Source organism: Oryzias latipes, chromosome 21 (assembly GCF_053564925.1).
Source record: "Oryzias latipes strain Hd-rR chromosome 21, Olatipes_Hd-rR_3.1".
In the NCBI taxonomy this organism is placed as follows: domain Eukaryota; kingdom Metazoa; phylum Chordata; class Actinopteri; order Beloniformes; family Adrianichthyidae; genus Oryzias; species Oryzias latipes.
The window spans coordinates 35352672-35366441 of record NC_136257.1 but is presented as its reverse complement, the minus strand read 5'-3'; the positions used below and the strand labels follow the sequence as shown (position 1 = coordinate 35366441).

The window sequence follows — 13770 nt, the reverse complement described above, 5'->3', positions numbered from 1 at the left end:
CTTCCTGCTGTAGATCCTTCACTTCCTGCTGTAGATCCTTCACTTCCTGCTGTAGATCCTTCACTTCCTGCAGGAGATTCTTTACTTCCTGCTGTAGATCCTTCACTTCCTGCTGTAGATCCCTTACTCCCTGATTTAGATGATTTACTTCCTGCTGTAGATCCTTCACTTCCTGCTGTAGATCCTTCACTTCCTGCTGTAGATCCTTCACTTCCTGCAGGAGATTCTTTACTTCCTGCTGTAGATCCTTTACTTCCTGCCGTAGATCCTCCACTTCCTGCTTCCCCTGAAGCTGTCTTTTATGCATCACATTGAGTAGTTGCATAAACTTCAAGCACCTTCATTTCCATCACAATCTGGATTTGATCAGGACAAGAAACTTCTCACCTTGCTGAAGTGCTGAACATCCAGGGCCTAATGTTAGTCTGGGGGGGGGGTAAAGTCTAACATCATGGTTAAAAGACAGCCAGACTGTTATTATTTAGGGGGTGGCACAAATGACCTTAAAAGCAATGACAAAGAATAATACTTATTAAAAGAATCATTTTAAGGAATTAACATATATGTGTGTATTTATTTTTCTGCTTTTATTTTCCAATCAATGTATGATTCAATATCTTAAACAGGTCTGATCTATAATCCATCTGACCGTCTTTATCTATCTGTCTGTTTGTTTGTCTTTATCAATTATTGGTTGACACAAACATTTTAAGTTCAATAAGATTTCTGTGATTCTGTGCTGGTGGGATGTCTGTGGGATCCAAAAGCTGAAAGAATCGTTGTAGAACCTTAGCAACTGGAACCAAAAAGATCAACAGAAGTCGGATTTCCACCACAGACAGAGAAAGGCCAGAGGAGCAGAGCGTGGATCGGTTCTACCAAACAAAATACGGAGATGAGGTGGAACAGCAGAGAAGAGGACAAACTGGTGAAGAATGTTGCAGGACTGTTAAGAAGCAGTTGAAACTAGTGATGGAGAAACCAAAGCTTTCTGAACCACTGAACCAAAACCAATCAAATTGTATTGAAGTGGTTCAGGGTTGTGAAGCATTTGACAACCTGAAACTAGTGACATCTATTGGTCAGACTACAGAATGACAGAAAAGACCAGCATGTCATAAAGAGTCGTTCTGTGTGTTCAGTCATGTGTGGCAATAAACGATTTCCAAAATCTGTTTCTTTCCTAAATCATCATAATGTAGTTGTCACATAGTGTCATTTCATGTATAGAATGCTTCATGCTGGCGGCTGGGGGACCTGGACCAGAACACCAATGTGGGGCTTTTCCTGTGTGGAGTTAGCATGTTCTCCCCATGTGTGCGTGGGTTTTCTCCGGCTTCCTCCCACCGTCCAAAAACATGCTTCCTAGGCTAATTGGTTCCTCTAAGTGTTCCTTAGGTGTGAGTGTGAGAGTGAATGGGTGTGTGATATGTGTGACCTTGTGACAGACTGGCGACCTGTCCAGGGTGTCCCTGCCTTCGCTCATAAGTGGTCGGCATAGGGTCTGGCAGCCCGTGACCCCGAAAGGGAATAAACAAAGAAGATGAATGAATTGTCTCTCATAGTTTACCTCTGATGAAAATGACAGGCCTCTCATCTTCTGAAGCGGGAGAAGTTGCTTATTTGGTGGCTGACTGAATACTTTTTTACCCACTGTATGGAAGTGTCTAGGAGAGATGGCTGCTGAGTTCCTGACAGGTGTTACGACCCTTGTCGTATGTGCTCTACTTGTGATAAATACTACTTCGGGGAAGAAGTTTTATCTTGGGTAGGGGGGTGTTACGTCTGTATTTGGGTTCATTTAGTTCTGTTTGTTCTGTTTTGTGTATTATTTCTATATCAGAGTGGGATCTCTGTGTTCTTGTGCATCTTTGTGTTTGTTTGTGATTATTTGCAGGTGTGGTGCATGAAGGTGGCCTCCAATTGGACCCAAGCTGATGGAGGCAGCCTTACAAGCACCACATGGACCTCCAGCCTGTGAGAAGGGAGCCTTGCAGCAGCGGCCTGTCCCCGCTGCCGCGGCGGCCTGTCCCCGCTGCCGCGGCGGCCTGTCCCCGCTGCCGCAGCGGCCTGTCCCCGCTGCCGCAGCGGCCTCTCCCCGCTGCCGCAGCGAACCTTGGCCCTCTTCTCCATTTTGTTTTGTAATTCTCAATTTGTTTTGGTTGTGTGTTGCACTTTATTGTTGTGGTTCAGTATTTTGTATTAGTATTTTGTAGTTTTTGGCGTTTTGTGTCCACTCTGTTTAGTCTTTTGGTTTGTAGTTATGTCATGTGAAGCTGTAGGGGTGAACTGCCATTTTCTTTACTTGTTTTCTCCTTTTTTCTTAGTCCAGGAAGGTTAGTCTTTGTCTTTGTCTTCCCTTTTCCGTTATACATTTAAAAAACAAGATTTCAGTTGGGGGGGGGGGGGGGGGGGTTATTTTGGCCTTGGTTCACCCTGAACAATTTACTTTTATGTTCTGCCCCTCGGGGTACCCCTAGACACAAAAGAGGGCGTTACACAGGATCTTAGGTGGTGAGAAGATGCCTGAGGAATGGAGGACAAGTGTGATGGAGTTCATTTGTAACCCTTGTTCTATCCTAGGCACTTTAACGTTGGGAGTGGGGTCATCTAGACCCACTAGACAGAGCTCTGAACCTTTTTTCTTCAATGATTTGTGATCTTCACTGGTGTCCATGGATTACATGAAATCTTTCCACCTTTATCCACCTTTGTCATGGTAGGGAGAACACGTCAATGGAAGGGGGGGGGTCATCAGAGATAACACAAGGGTTAAGAATGAGATATGCAGAGTTGTGGCAACTGCAGAGAAATAAAGCTGATGAACCAAACAAGTGATGGCAAAGAGTTTCTGAAGCCAGACTAAGAGCAGACGTGAACATTTGTGAGCAGCAGGATGGTTTCATGCCAAGAAAGAGAACTACAGATGCAATCTTTGCTTTGAGGATGTTGATAGAGAAGCACAGAGAGAGTTTATGCCCAGAGAGGAACCTATGAGGAAGTCTAGACTGACAGAAATAAGTTAGAGCAGGACATGCAAGAGGGCTGGAAGACAGTGGTGAGGAGTGCTGTAGGGGTAAGTGAAGGAGTTCAAGGTGGAGGTGGGATTACATCAGGCATCAGCTCTGAGCCACTTCCTGACTCCCAATTTAGTTCTAACACCCTCCCCAATCAGTGAACCTCATGGAAAGGGGCGGAGCCTCAGATCTTCAGCTTTGATTTGGGGTTCCAGTTCTCTGTGGTTCTACCGGACCAAAAGTCTCTGAAGGCACATTTCGTGTTTCCATAAAGGTGGAGTCATTCAAACACCTGGAGGTCATTCCATTGATGATGCTCATAAAGGTGGAGGTGTGAGCGCTGCATCATCCTCTGCATGTGAAGCGGAGCAGCGCCTTATTGCTCCTTATCTGTCCATCAGACGCTTCAAGTGCAGTAAAGCTCTGCGTGAGCTCGTTATATCAGATCGGGTCACCTGCTGGTTCCACGTTTGTTCTCTCCTGACGTTTGGTCAAAGGGTTTTCTGTCATTTTTACGGTGTGCGAGGGTTTTTCACCATCATCATCTTTTGATTTCCCCGTACGTTCCTCTCAGACTTTTTACACAGACTAGAACTTCTGGGACAGATTTCTTAACATTTTAATCTGTTTTTGTGAAACCTTTTCACCCTGATGACATGTTGCTCACCGAACAGAACGACTGAATCTTTTCTGTTCCATGTTGTAATAAATGCTTCCAATCCCCCCCCCCCCCCCCCCGTCTGTAACATGGACTCTTCTTCAGTACATGTCAATCAGCTTCCCTGTTTGCTGCTTTGCAGCTGCAGTTTGTCAACCACACGTTTCCCCAAAGCTTCCTATCAATAAAGTTTGTAGAAACGTTTCTGTCCACAGTCACATGTTCACGATCAGAGAAGACTTCAGAATCACTAACATGAGGAAGAACCCACACATGATCCAGGAGGACATACAAACTCCACACAGAAAAAACCCAGCCGGGATTTGAACCTTCTTTCTGTGAAGACAGACAACCACTCCCCCACTAACCGATAAACATTTCTCTTTGTTAATATTTCTTGGAGTTTACTTTCCATCTTTGTGAAATTCTGAACTGAACAATCTCTGGTTTGCTGGTTTAGAAATGAAGCACAGATTCTGCAGTTAGGAAGAGAACCAGCAGCTTCAGGATCCCACAAAAACTAGAACTGACTCGCCAGAGCCAATCTGCTAGAACTGATCTGCTAAAACATCTTTACAGGCAGCCGAAGCCCCGCCCACAAATACTTTGAAAACAGGAAAGTCATAAAGAAGATGACACGAATGCCAGACGCCTTTAGTTTGAACCAATATTTATTCAGTTACATAATGTTCTACATGCATGCACACACACACACAACTACACACGGCTGCATCTCTTTGCACATCCATGACAGACAGACTCCGTGTTCACTGGACGTGTCGGCGCATCTGCAGCCGTTTCCTTCAGGCTTCTACGGTTGAAGGAAACGGCCGCAGCTCCACTGGAAGCAGAGAAACACGCTGCTTTGGAGAACGACCTCATGACCTTCTGCGTATGGGAGGGGGCGTGGCCATCAGCTCTGTAATGAAGTCTTCTGTCAGCCTCAGAGCAGCTCTGAAGCTCCTCCTCTGCTCCTCCTCAGGGGGGAGCTCCTCCTCTGCTCCTCCTCACGGGGGAGCTGCTCCTCTGCTCCTCCTCAGGGGGGAGCTCCTCCTCAGGGGGGACCTGCTCCTCAGGGGGGACCTGCTCCTCTGCTCCTCCTCAGGGGGGAGCTCCTCCTCTGCTCCTCCTCAGGGGGGAGCTGCTCCCCTGCTCCTCCTCAGGGGGGAGCTGCTCCTCTGGTCATCCTCAGGGGGGAGCTGCTCCCCTGCTCCTCCTCAGGGGGGAGCTCCTCCTATGCTCCTCCTCAGGGGCTAGCTGCTCCTCTGGTCCTCCTCAGGGGGGAGCTGCTCCTCTGGTCCTCCTCAGGGGGGAGCTCCTCCTCTGCTCCTCCTCACGGGGGAGCTGCTCCTCTGGTCCTCCTCAGGGGGGAGCTGCTCCCCTGCTCCTCCTCAGGGGGGAGCTGCTCCTCTGGTCATCCTCAGGGGGGAGCTGCTCCCCTGCTCCTCCTCAGGGGGGAGCTCCTCCTCTGCTCCTCCTCAGGGGCTAGCTGCTCCTCTGGTCCTCCTCAGGGGGGAGCTGCTCCTCTGGTCCTCCTCAGGGGGGAGCTGCTCCTCTGCTCCTCCTCAGGGGGGAGCTGCTCCTCTGGTCATCCTCAGGGGGGAGCTGCTCCCCTGCTCCTCCTCAGGGGGGAGCTCCTCCTCTGCTCCTCCTCAGGGGCTAGCTGCTCCTCTGGTCCTCCTCAGGGGGGAGCTGCTCCTCTGGTCCTCCTCAGGGGGGAGCTCCTCCTCAGGGGGGAGCTCCTCCTCTGCTCCTCCTCACGGGGGAGCTGCTCCTCTGGTCCTCCTCACGGGGGAGCTGCTCCTCTGGTCCTCCTCAGGGGGGAGCTGCTCCTCTGGTCCTCCTCACGGGGGAGCTGCTCCTCTGGTCCTCCTCAGGGGGGAGCTCCTCCTCAGGGGGGACCTGCTCCTCTGCTCCTCCTCAGGGGGGAGCTCCTCCTCTGCTCCTCCTCACGGGGGAGCTGCTCCCCTGCTCCTCCTCAGGGGGGAGCTCCTCCCCTGCTCCTCCTCAGGGGGGAGCTCCTCCTCTGCTCCTCCTCAGGGGGGAGCTGCTCCTTTGCTCCTCCTCAGGGGGGAGCTCCTCCTCTGGTCCTCCTCACGGGGGAGCTGCTCCCCTGCTCCTCCTCAGGGGGGAGCTCCTCCCCTGCTCCTCCTCAGGGGGGACCTCCTCCTCTGCTCCTCCTCAGGGGGGAGCTCCTCCTCTGGTCCTCCTCACGGGGGAGCTGCTCCCCTGCTCCTCCTCAGGGGGGAGCTCCTCCCCTGCTCCTCCTCAGGGGGGACCTCCTCCTCTGCTCCTCCTCAGGGGGGAGCTCCTCCTCTGGTCCTCCTCACGGGGGAGCTGCTCCCCTGCTCCTCCTCAGGGGGGACCTCCTCCCCTGCTCCTCCTCAGGGGGGACCTCCTCCCCTGCTCCTCCTCAGGGGGGAGCTCCTCCTCTGCTCCTCCTCAGGGGCTAGCTGCTCCTCTGGTCCTCCTCAGGGGGGAGCTCCTCCTCAGGGGGGACCTGCTCCTCTGGTCCTCCTCACGGGGGAGCTGCTCCTCTGGTCCTCCTCACGGGGGAGCTGCTCCTCAGGGGGGACCTGCTCCTCTGGTCCTCCTCAGGGGGGAGCTCCTCCTCAGGGGGGACCTGCTCCTCTGCTCCTCCTCAGGGGGGAGCTCCTCCTCTGCTCCTCCTCACGGGGGAGCTGCTCCTCTGCTCCTCCTCAGGGGGGAGCTGCTCCTTTGCTCCTCCTCAGGGGGGAGCTCCTCCTCTGGTCCTCCTCACGGGGGAGCTGCTCCCCTGCTCCTCCTCAGGGGGGAGCTCCTCCCCTGCTCCTCCTCAGGGGGGAGCTCCTCCCCTGCTCCTCCCCAGGGGGGAGCTCCTCCTCTGGTCCTCCTCACGGGGGAGCTGCTCCCCTGCTCCTCCTCAGGGGGGAGCTCCTCCTCTGCTCCTCCCTCCTGCTTCAGCTCGTAGACGTGTCCTTCAGCCGGATGCTGCCCGTCACATGAGCCAGGAAACATCTCAGCAGGTGGATCCCAGAATAATCCAGAGAGCTGGGAGAAAGACGGAGAGCTTCGTTACTGAAAGCAGACCTCCCGATCTTCATCTCCGGACGTCTTCATCACCTGATCAGGAAGGGCTGAGGGAAGCAGCGGCTCGTCCTGGTTTTCAGGAATTCCTGCAGGTCCATAAGGTTGGTGAGCAGAACTCCTGCTCCACTTTTGTCCACCTTGGTCACCACCACCTGAAACCCAACAGCTTCATCACCTCTTCATCATCATCCAGATCTTTCTCATGCATCCAGGTTTTCTCCAGCAAACCTTTTCTATTCTCTAGTGACAGAATGTTTTAGCTGAGAAAGAAAACCACTTCATCATCATCATAACCCTCCTCCTCATCATATTTCAAAAGCTGAACTCTGTTTTGGTTGAACCTTGACCTCTAACAGGAAGTCATCTGGAACCTCACCACGAACGGACTCCGGATCTCCTCACACATCTGCATGGCGATCAGGTCGGCCTTCTGCAGACCCACGGCGCCGTCCACCAGCAGGAAGGTCCTGACCAGACTGCAGAGAAACGGCGCATCCTGAACGCACCGCCGCCCTTTAGCGGATCAGTGACACCCCCACCAAGACTCACTTCCTCCTGCCAAACAGGTACGGCTCCACCATCTCCACAAAGTCCCGGGGGGCCCGGTGTCCGTACCCCGGCAAGTCGACCACAGTGAAGGCTCCGCCCACTCTGAAGAAATTCATCTTCTTGGTGTGACCCTAAAGGACGGCGAAGGTTACGGATCATCCGGGGGGGGGGTCTACAGGTCTGCCAGCAGAACCTGATCAGGTTCCTGCAGGACTTAGGCTCTGACTCACATGCACCCCCCCTCCCCCCTCCCTCAGTGGGGCTCACCGGTGTCTTGGAGACTCTGACCTCCAGTCCAGGAACCAGGGAGAACAGAGCTCTGATGAGGGAGGACTTCCCCACGTTGCTCCTGCCGATGAAGCACACCTGCAGAGACCGCATGCCAGGACAGGGGGTCAGCACGCCATCTGCTCCCAGAACCCCCCGCTGCGCCCTGGATGACAGTGTCAGTGCGAGGTGGCGCTCACCTCTGGGGCCTTCAGGGCGGGGGCGTGCGCCATCCTCTCTGCAGACGTGACGTATTCGATCCTGTGAGACGGCGAGCAGCGGAAGAGCTTCTCCGCCTCCATCATGTCCTCCAGGCTGGGGTGGAACAGCTGGAAAGGAGTCCGGTCCACAGACCTGGAAGAGTGGAGAACGTGAGAAGACCCGCTGAGCGAGGAGCTCACAGTCCCACAAACGCAGCACCTGTCCAGGTACGCCTCCAGCCCGCTGAACGGATAGAGGAGGCTCTGCATCGTCCTGGAGGGCAGAGCGGCGACCTTCTGAAGCGACGCCAGCCTGTGGACGCTCCTGCAGGTCGGCGCATGAAAAGGAAGTCCTGGCTGGAGGAGCAGCCGCAGCTTCTGCCGAAACATCTGGAGAGGTCAGACGTGCAAAACCCCTGGATCCAAGAGTGGAGGACAAGTCTGCGCAGACGGATGCACGCCGGGTCTGCGCAGACGGATGCGCGCCGGGTCTGGGCAGACGAATGCACGCCGGGTCTGGGCAGACGAATGCACGCCGGGTCTACGCAATACCAAGGAACCAAGATAGAAGTATAGTTGGTGGGTTGTTGCTTTAACAACAGCTGTACAGACGCACACGCACGCACACACGTTTGTCTTTGCGTTTCTGACGCTGTTTGGACTTTCTTTTAAAACATCTGGTAGTGACGTCATCATGTCTTTTTCTGCTGTTAAATATATTTGAACGTTAATCTTCCCTGTGAAACTTCTTTCATGAATGCTCGAAGGAAAACAACGCCTGGTGCGCACGCGCAGACAACGCACGTGCTTAAATGAAGACTCACCTCAGAGGTTACGGCGGTTTTCTCCTATCTTGCCGCAGACGGATTTTCCCGCCTCTGCTCGCGCTCAGAGTCTGACCGGCGGAAGCGTTCGGCTGTCTTCGCCATTCTGCCCTCAGGACGGGACGTTTACCGGCGGTCCGGCCGCCATGTTGCTGCTTGTGCTTCTTCTTCGTTGGTGCCACAGGAGGCCGTGGCGCCATCCTGTGGACATCTATGTAAATGACACACCCGAACCCGAACCCCCCCATCCCATTCCTGACGCTGCAGTCAGGTGTTCTTCATGAGCAGAACTGCGGTTGCTTTGCAGCAGCTTCACCTCCTGCTGAACCTCCTGCTGCTCCTCTGGCTCTTCGAAGACGACAGCATCCGTTTGCTCCTCAGAAAAACTCATTCTCTGGTCTCTCCTTCCTCCAGATGCTGGAACCTCCTCATTCACCCCCTGTTCCATGATCAGGGCTTCATGGGGAGAAAAACACCAGATTGGTTCTCTGCTCCTCGTCACAGGTGAGGAGGAACCAGGAGTTTAACAGATCCATCTGCTCCTCTTTTCTGGGACACATTTTATGACTCTGAAGATCTGTCAGGTCTTCACAGACTGAAAGGCCACGTCCTTCCCTGGGGGGTGGCTGAACCCCCCACTTCACACGTTCCCCCACCCGAACAAGATAATGAAGGATGTGGAGCAGCTGAAGGAGCAAGGAAATGGGGGGCGGAGGGGGGGGGGGGGGACTCCCATGACTCCATCACCTCCTCCGTCACTTCAATCAATCTTCCAGCCAGCAAACATCTGCAGCGTTCCCTCATGGTCTTTGCCTCCGTGGGAGGGGGGCAGTAGAAGACAACAGCAATCAGAGAGAATGGATCATCCCCACAGGGAGCTTCAGCTTTACTCCTTCACCTCCTAACCCGTGTCAGAACCTGCAGGACGTCAGCCTCCGGAACTCCAAGTGAATTCAAAAACGGTCTCAGTTCATCCAATGGATGTACAGTATACCTCACAGGAAGAGAACCAAAGGTAGGACAACCATGGAAGACAACAAACAAAGGGAGGAGAACCATGGAGGAGGAGAAGCAAAGGGAGGAGAACCATGGAGGGGCAGATCCAAAGGGAGGAGAACCATAAAGGAGGAGAACCATGGAGGAGGAGAACCAAAGGGAGGAGAACCATAAAGGAGGAGAACCATGGAGGAGAAGAACCAAAGGGAGGAGTAGAACCATGGGGAGGACACCCATGGAGGAGGAGAAGCTGCCCCCGCCCTGGAGGGGGGTACCCCGGGGAAAAGGGGGGCCCACAAGGGGTTTTGTAAACATGGCCAGGCTCAGCCACAGTTGGAAATTTGCCGAGGCCCAGCACGCGGGGGCCAGGACCAGAACCCACCCCTCAAGGACACGGAGACCCCCGGCTCAGGTGTGATGTGATCCCCGGCTCTTGGCCTTGCCAGAAAGCTCAGGGATCCCTCTCCCTGCGTGAAGAGAGGACTGCCGGGCCCAGGAAGAAAGCACTCAGGGAACAGGGCCGCCGTTGCCAAGGGCCCAGTACTCCTTACCAGGGATGGGGTTGGGGACAGATGGTCCAAGGTCCCACCTTCCTTGCGAAATGAGTGTGTGTGTGTTTGTGAGGGTGTGTGTGTGCATGTGCATGTGTGTGTGTTTATGTTGACATGTATATTTTGAGGAGTGACGGGTGTGTGTACTAAGGGGGTGCAATTAAAATTGTCGGGTAGGGCACTAAGGGGACATCTCCTTATTACTCACAGTGATGTCCCATCACCCTCCACACCAAGGGGCCCTAAATGTCTAAGGTGCAGTTAAAATTGGCGGGTAGAGCGCTAAGAGGACATGTGCTGCTGGCTGGCAGTGATGTCCAAGCACCCCCCCCCTACCAAGGGCCCTACATGTCTAAGATGCAAATAAAACCGAGAGAGGAGGGCCCACTCCATATGGCAACCACCGAAGGGGGACCACTGCCAAGTAGCTCCCCCCCCAAGGTGCATCGCAGGCTAAGCCCCCCCACCCCCTCACCCTATTATGAGATTATATGAGGAAGGGGGTAAGTTGGGGACAGCTGGTAGACTGGCCCCCGGTGGTCGAACAGCCGCCCCCCCCAGCATAGGGCCGAGGTCCCCCCCAGCCCAGGGGTCCCACCCCCCGAAGCGCCGAAATCGCAGGCCCAGCCCCACCCACCCCACACAGAGAAAGAGGAGCCAGAAAGCGCCGGCTCCCCGGAGTGACCCGACCCCCAGGCGCCGGCCTTGGGAGAGCTCTGGTCAGGCCTTGACGGGACCGAGGCAGCCAACCGCACGGGGCAACCGCGGATTGCCTCGGCAGAGACCCCGACCCGTCAAGCCCCCAAGGACCCGTACCGATAGTGCCCCCCCCAGAAAGCCCCACCCACAAGACAGGGCCGACAAGCCCCCCCCCCCAGCGGGTGACACCCAGAGCGACTGGGGTTCCCAAGGGGGTTGCCCCGCCCCGTCCCAGAGCCAGGGAAGGGTTAATCCCAACCCCAGGTGTAGATGGGCAGCCCATCCAGCGCCGCTGGACCCCCGCCCTAGCACAGGCAGAGAGATCCCCCCCCCCCCCCCCCGGCCAAGCAGGGGCCGAGCACTCTACCGCTGCACCACACCCGCCCAAGATCCATAAACGTTGGTTATGACAGGTAGATTTCAGGCGTTTCCATGTTCTTCCTTCCATGTGTGCTGCAGGTTTGAGCCCCTGCAGCTTCTGCTGTGCTGCAGTGGACGACAGCCTCTGAGCTCCTGCAGCTAGGCAGCAGCACAGGCCTTTGGACTCAATCCTCTGCTCTTCATCCTGCAGGACAAAGATGACCAAGAGGCTACGAGGAACCACTGAGGTACTGTCAGGGGTCAGAGGTTAACATGCTATTTAAGAATCGAATGTGTGTCAAAGGTCAGAGTGTAGAGTGTTTATGAAGGCCTGCGGTTGATCAGAACTGAAGCAGTTTAGAATGAAGATAAAAGCTTTTAGAAGAGGATGAGGAGGAGAAGGACAGCTGGACTTCCTGAAGAAGAGCACCTCAGAACTCAGGACTCATGCAAATGATGAACATGTGTCAGGTGTTAAAAGCTCTCCTCCAGACATTTTGGAGGTGTTTTCTGTCAACACTGGGGGTGCAGTTCCTTCCTGCATCCAGCAGCAGGTGTCAGTGAAGGACCACCGATGGACCTGGAGAGCTGACCATGTGCTGCACTGCTCCAGGAGGTGGTCTTCAGGAGTACTCAGCTCCTCCCACTCTCTATTTATTTCAAAGCTTCAGTAGATCACAGTTGAAGTGAGAAAATCCTGCTGAATGTTCCACGAGCAGGTCCACTGATAATCCCAGATTCTTCTGGTTTCTGGATGTGAAGAACAGCGCATCTGCCTCGATGAGGAGGAAACCTGAAAGAACAACTTCAGTAGATGCTTCCGGAATAAAAAAAGGAATTCAGATAAATAAAGTTAAGCCTAGTAATGTGTTGCGTATCGGTGCAAAGCTGATATGAAACGCCGCTTTTCTCCGTGTCAGAATCAGCTGTTTCATGTAGAAGACCGTGTGTCGGTGAGGGGGCGCCGCTGACGGCCCTGGTGTCAAAGGTTACCAGGATTCAGAAGGAACCTGCTGCAAGAACTCCTGACTGTTGAGCAAATGACCCTCCAAAATCATCAGGGTCTATTTGAGAAAGAAAAAGGTTTGTGTCCACTAGGTTTCCATGGAAACTAGTATTTGGATTGAAGACTTAATTCTGGAGGAGTTAATTCTCCGTGCACGCACATACATGCACAGAGGCCGTCCTCATGGTCATAGACAGACATGACTACGGGCATTTTCCAGCAGACCTGTGTGGACAGCGTGTGATTCTGCAGCATGGATATTGACGCTGCAGCATGTTAACATGGAAAACCAGCAGATCTGCTAATGAGCGTGTGCAGCAGCAGCTGGCGAGTGGGGGTCAGCCAGGTGGGCAAAAATGACACATTTCTGAAATCCTCGAGGAAAAAAAACAATATGATTAATGTCTGGTTTCCTGCGCTGACACTCTCTCTTAAAAATAAACGATGGTCCCTGGAGTCGCGAGGAAAACGCTCAGTGCAGATTAGCACGGCTGTCCAAGCCCCATCATTCTTCTCCATAACTGTTTTCCTGCAGTGAACTGCATGTTTCCTCCACAGAGTCAGCGCTGCCTCATAAAACAGCAGCCATGCAGAGTTTTACAGCAGGACTGGCCGTGAATCCACCAGCATTAGTGGCTGAAACGGCCCATAATGCATCAGTGCACAGCGGGAGGCGTCCAGACTCACATTTACTTCACATCGACACGACTGTTGAGGAGCAAACACTCAAGATGATTTTATGGAGAGAAAAATGTCTACAGAAAGGTCTTTATGCACACAGTGGAGTGGCAACACACGTCCAACAGGGGGCGCTGTAGGCTGAACAGCATCGTGACATCAAAGTGCATTCATTCTTTTTTAGCTAAATTTGTGGGAGAACACATGAACCAAGGATGGAGAACGCCAAAACCTTCACCCGCCAGAGGAAGCCCCAAAGCTTCAGGAAGCAGCTCCAGCAAAAAGAGACGACCCCCACCCTGTTAAAAAAACCCCACCCTGTTAACGCAGCGCTTTCAGCGTTTCATCTGACAAGACGAATGATGATGCTGATGTTTGTGATCTGTCAGAAAACCCTGGTGCATCCTGAGATCTGCTGCAAAGACCAAAGCCTCTTCTCAGCATCTGGGCCCTCGTGTCTGGAGGAGCTGAGGTCTGCAGAGGCCGTAGATGTTTGAAGAACAGGCCGCAGAACCGTCTCTCTAACCGGGCTGCTTCGTTTTTCTACTGATTCTACCATTAAGTTTTGTTCTTAGAATATTCCCTATCTGGGAGGTTTAAAGGTTAACGTCTTTTTGTTGTTTTTAACGATCTCTCGTACTTTTTATAATCCTTTTTGTTTTCAGCGCGTCTTCAGCTGGATCCTCTCTCTGTGCCCCCCCTAAAGCCCCCACCTCAGAGAAGTCAGCTACCAAAATGGAGGCGTCTGAAACGTGGTGGTGGTGGTGGGGGGGGTGGTGTCACCGGCAGAAGATCCCATTATGCAGCAGCACACCCCGGACCACTCTGGGGATGGACTGCTCCCTGACGGGACCGTCCAGACTGAGCAATGGATCCCATAATGGGAAATCAATTTT

At 53.6% G+C, this 13770-nt stretch overlaps 1 protein-coding gene across 7 annotated transcripts; it reads right to left on the bottom strand.

Annotated features, from left to right (window-relative positions):
* Positions 1-4328: 4328 nt before the first annotated feature.
* gtpbp8 (GTP binding protein 8) lies at positions 4329-8788 on the bottom strand. 7 transcript variants are annotated; one of them, XM_078939990.1, is made up of 10 exons: positions 8585-8787; positions 7981-8301; positions 7761-7914; positions 7561-7659; positions 7294-7424; positions 7121-7220; positions 6778-6896; positions 6252-6705; positions 4759-6099; positions 4329-4664 (listed from the first exon to the last, which is right to left on the bottom strand). In XM_078939990.1, the coding sequence occupies exons 2-8, from the start codon at positions 8148-8150 to the stop codon at positions 6615-6617; spliced, it is 864 nt and encodes a 287-aa protein (XP_078796116.1). In that variant the 5' UTR covers positions 8151-8301; positions 8585-8787; the 3' UTR covers positions 4329-4664; positions 4759-6099; positions 6252-6614. The 7 variants fall into 7 exon arrangements, with proteins under 7 accessions (XP_078796116.1, XP_078796119.1, XP_078796112.1 ...); XM_078939993.1 differs by having other exon boundaries at positions 4329-6099; positions 7981-8226; positions 8585-8788; XM_078939986.1 differs by having other exon boundaries at positions 4329-6099.
* Between the last annotated feature and the right edge of the window lie 4982 nt (positions 8789-13770).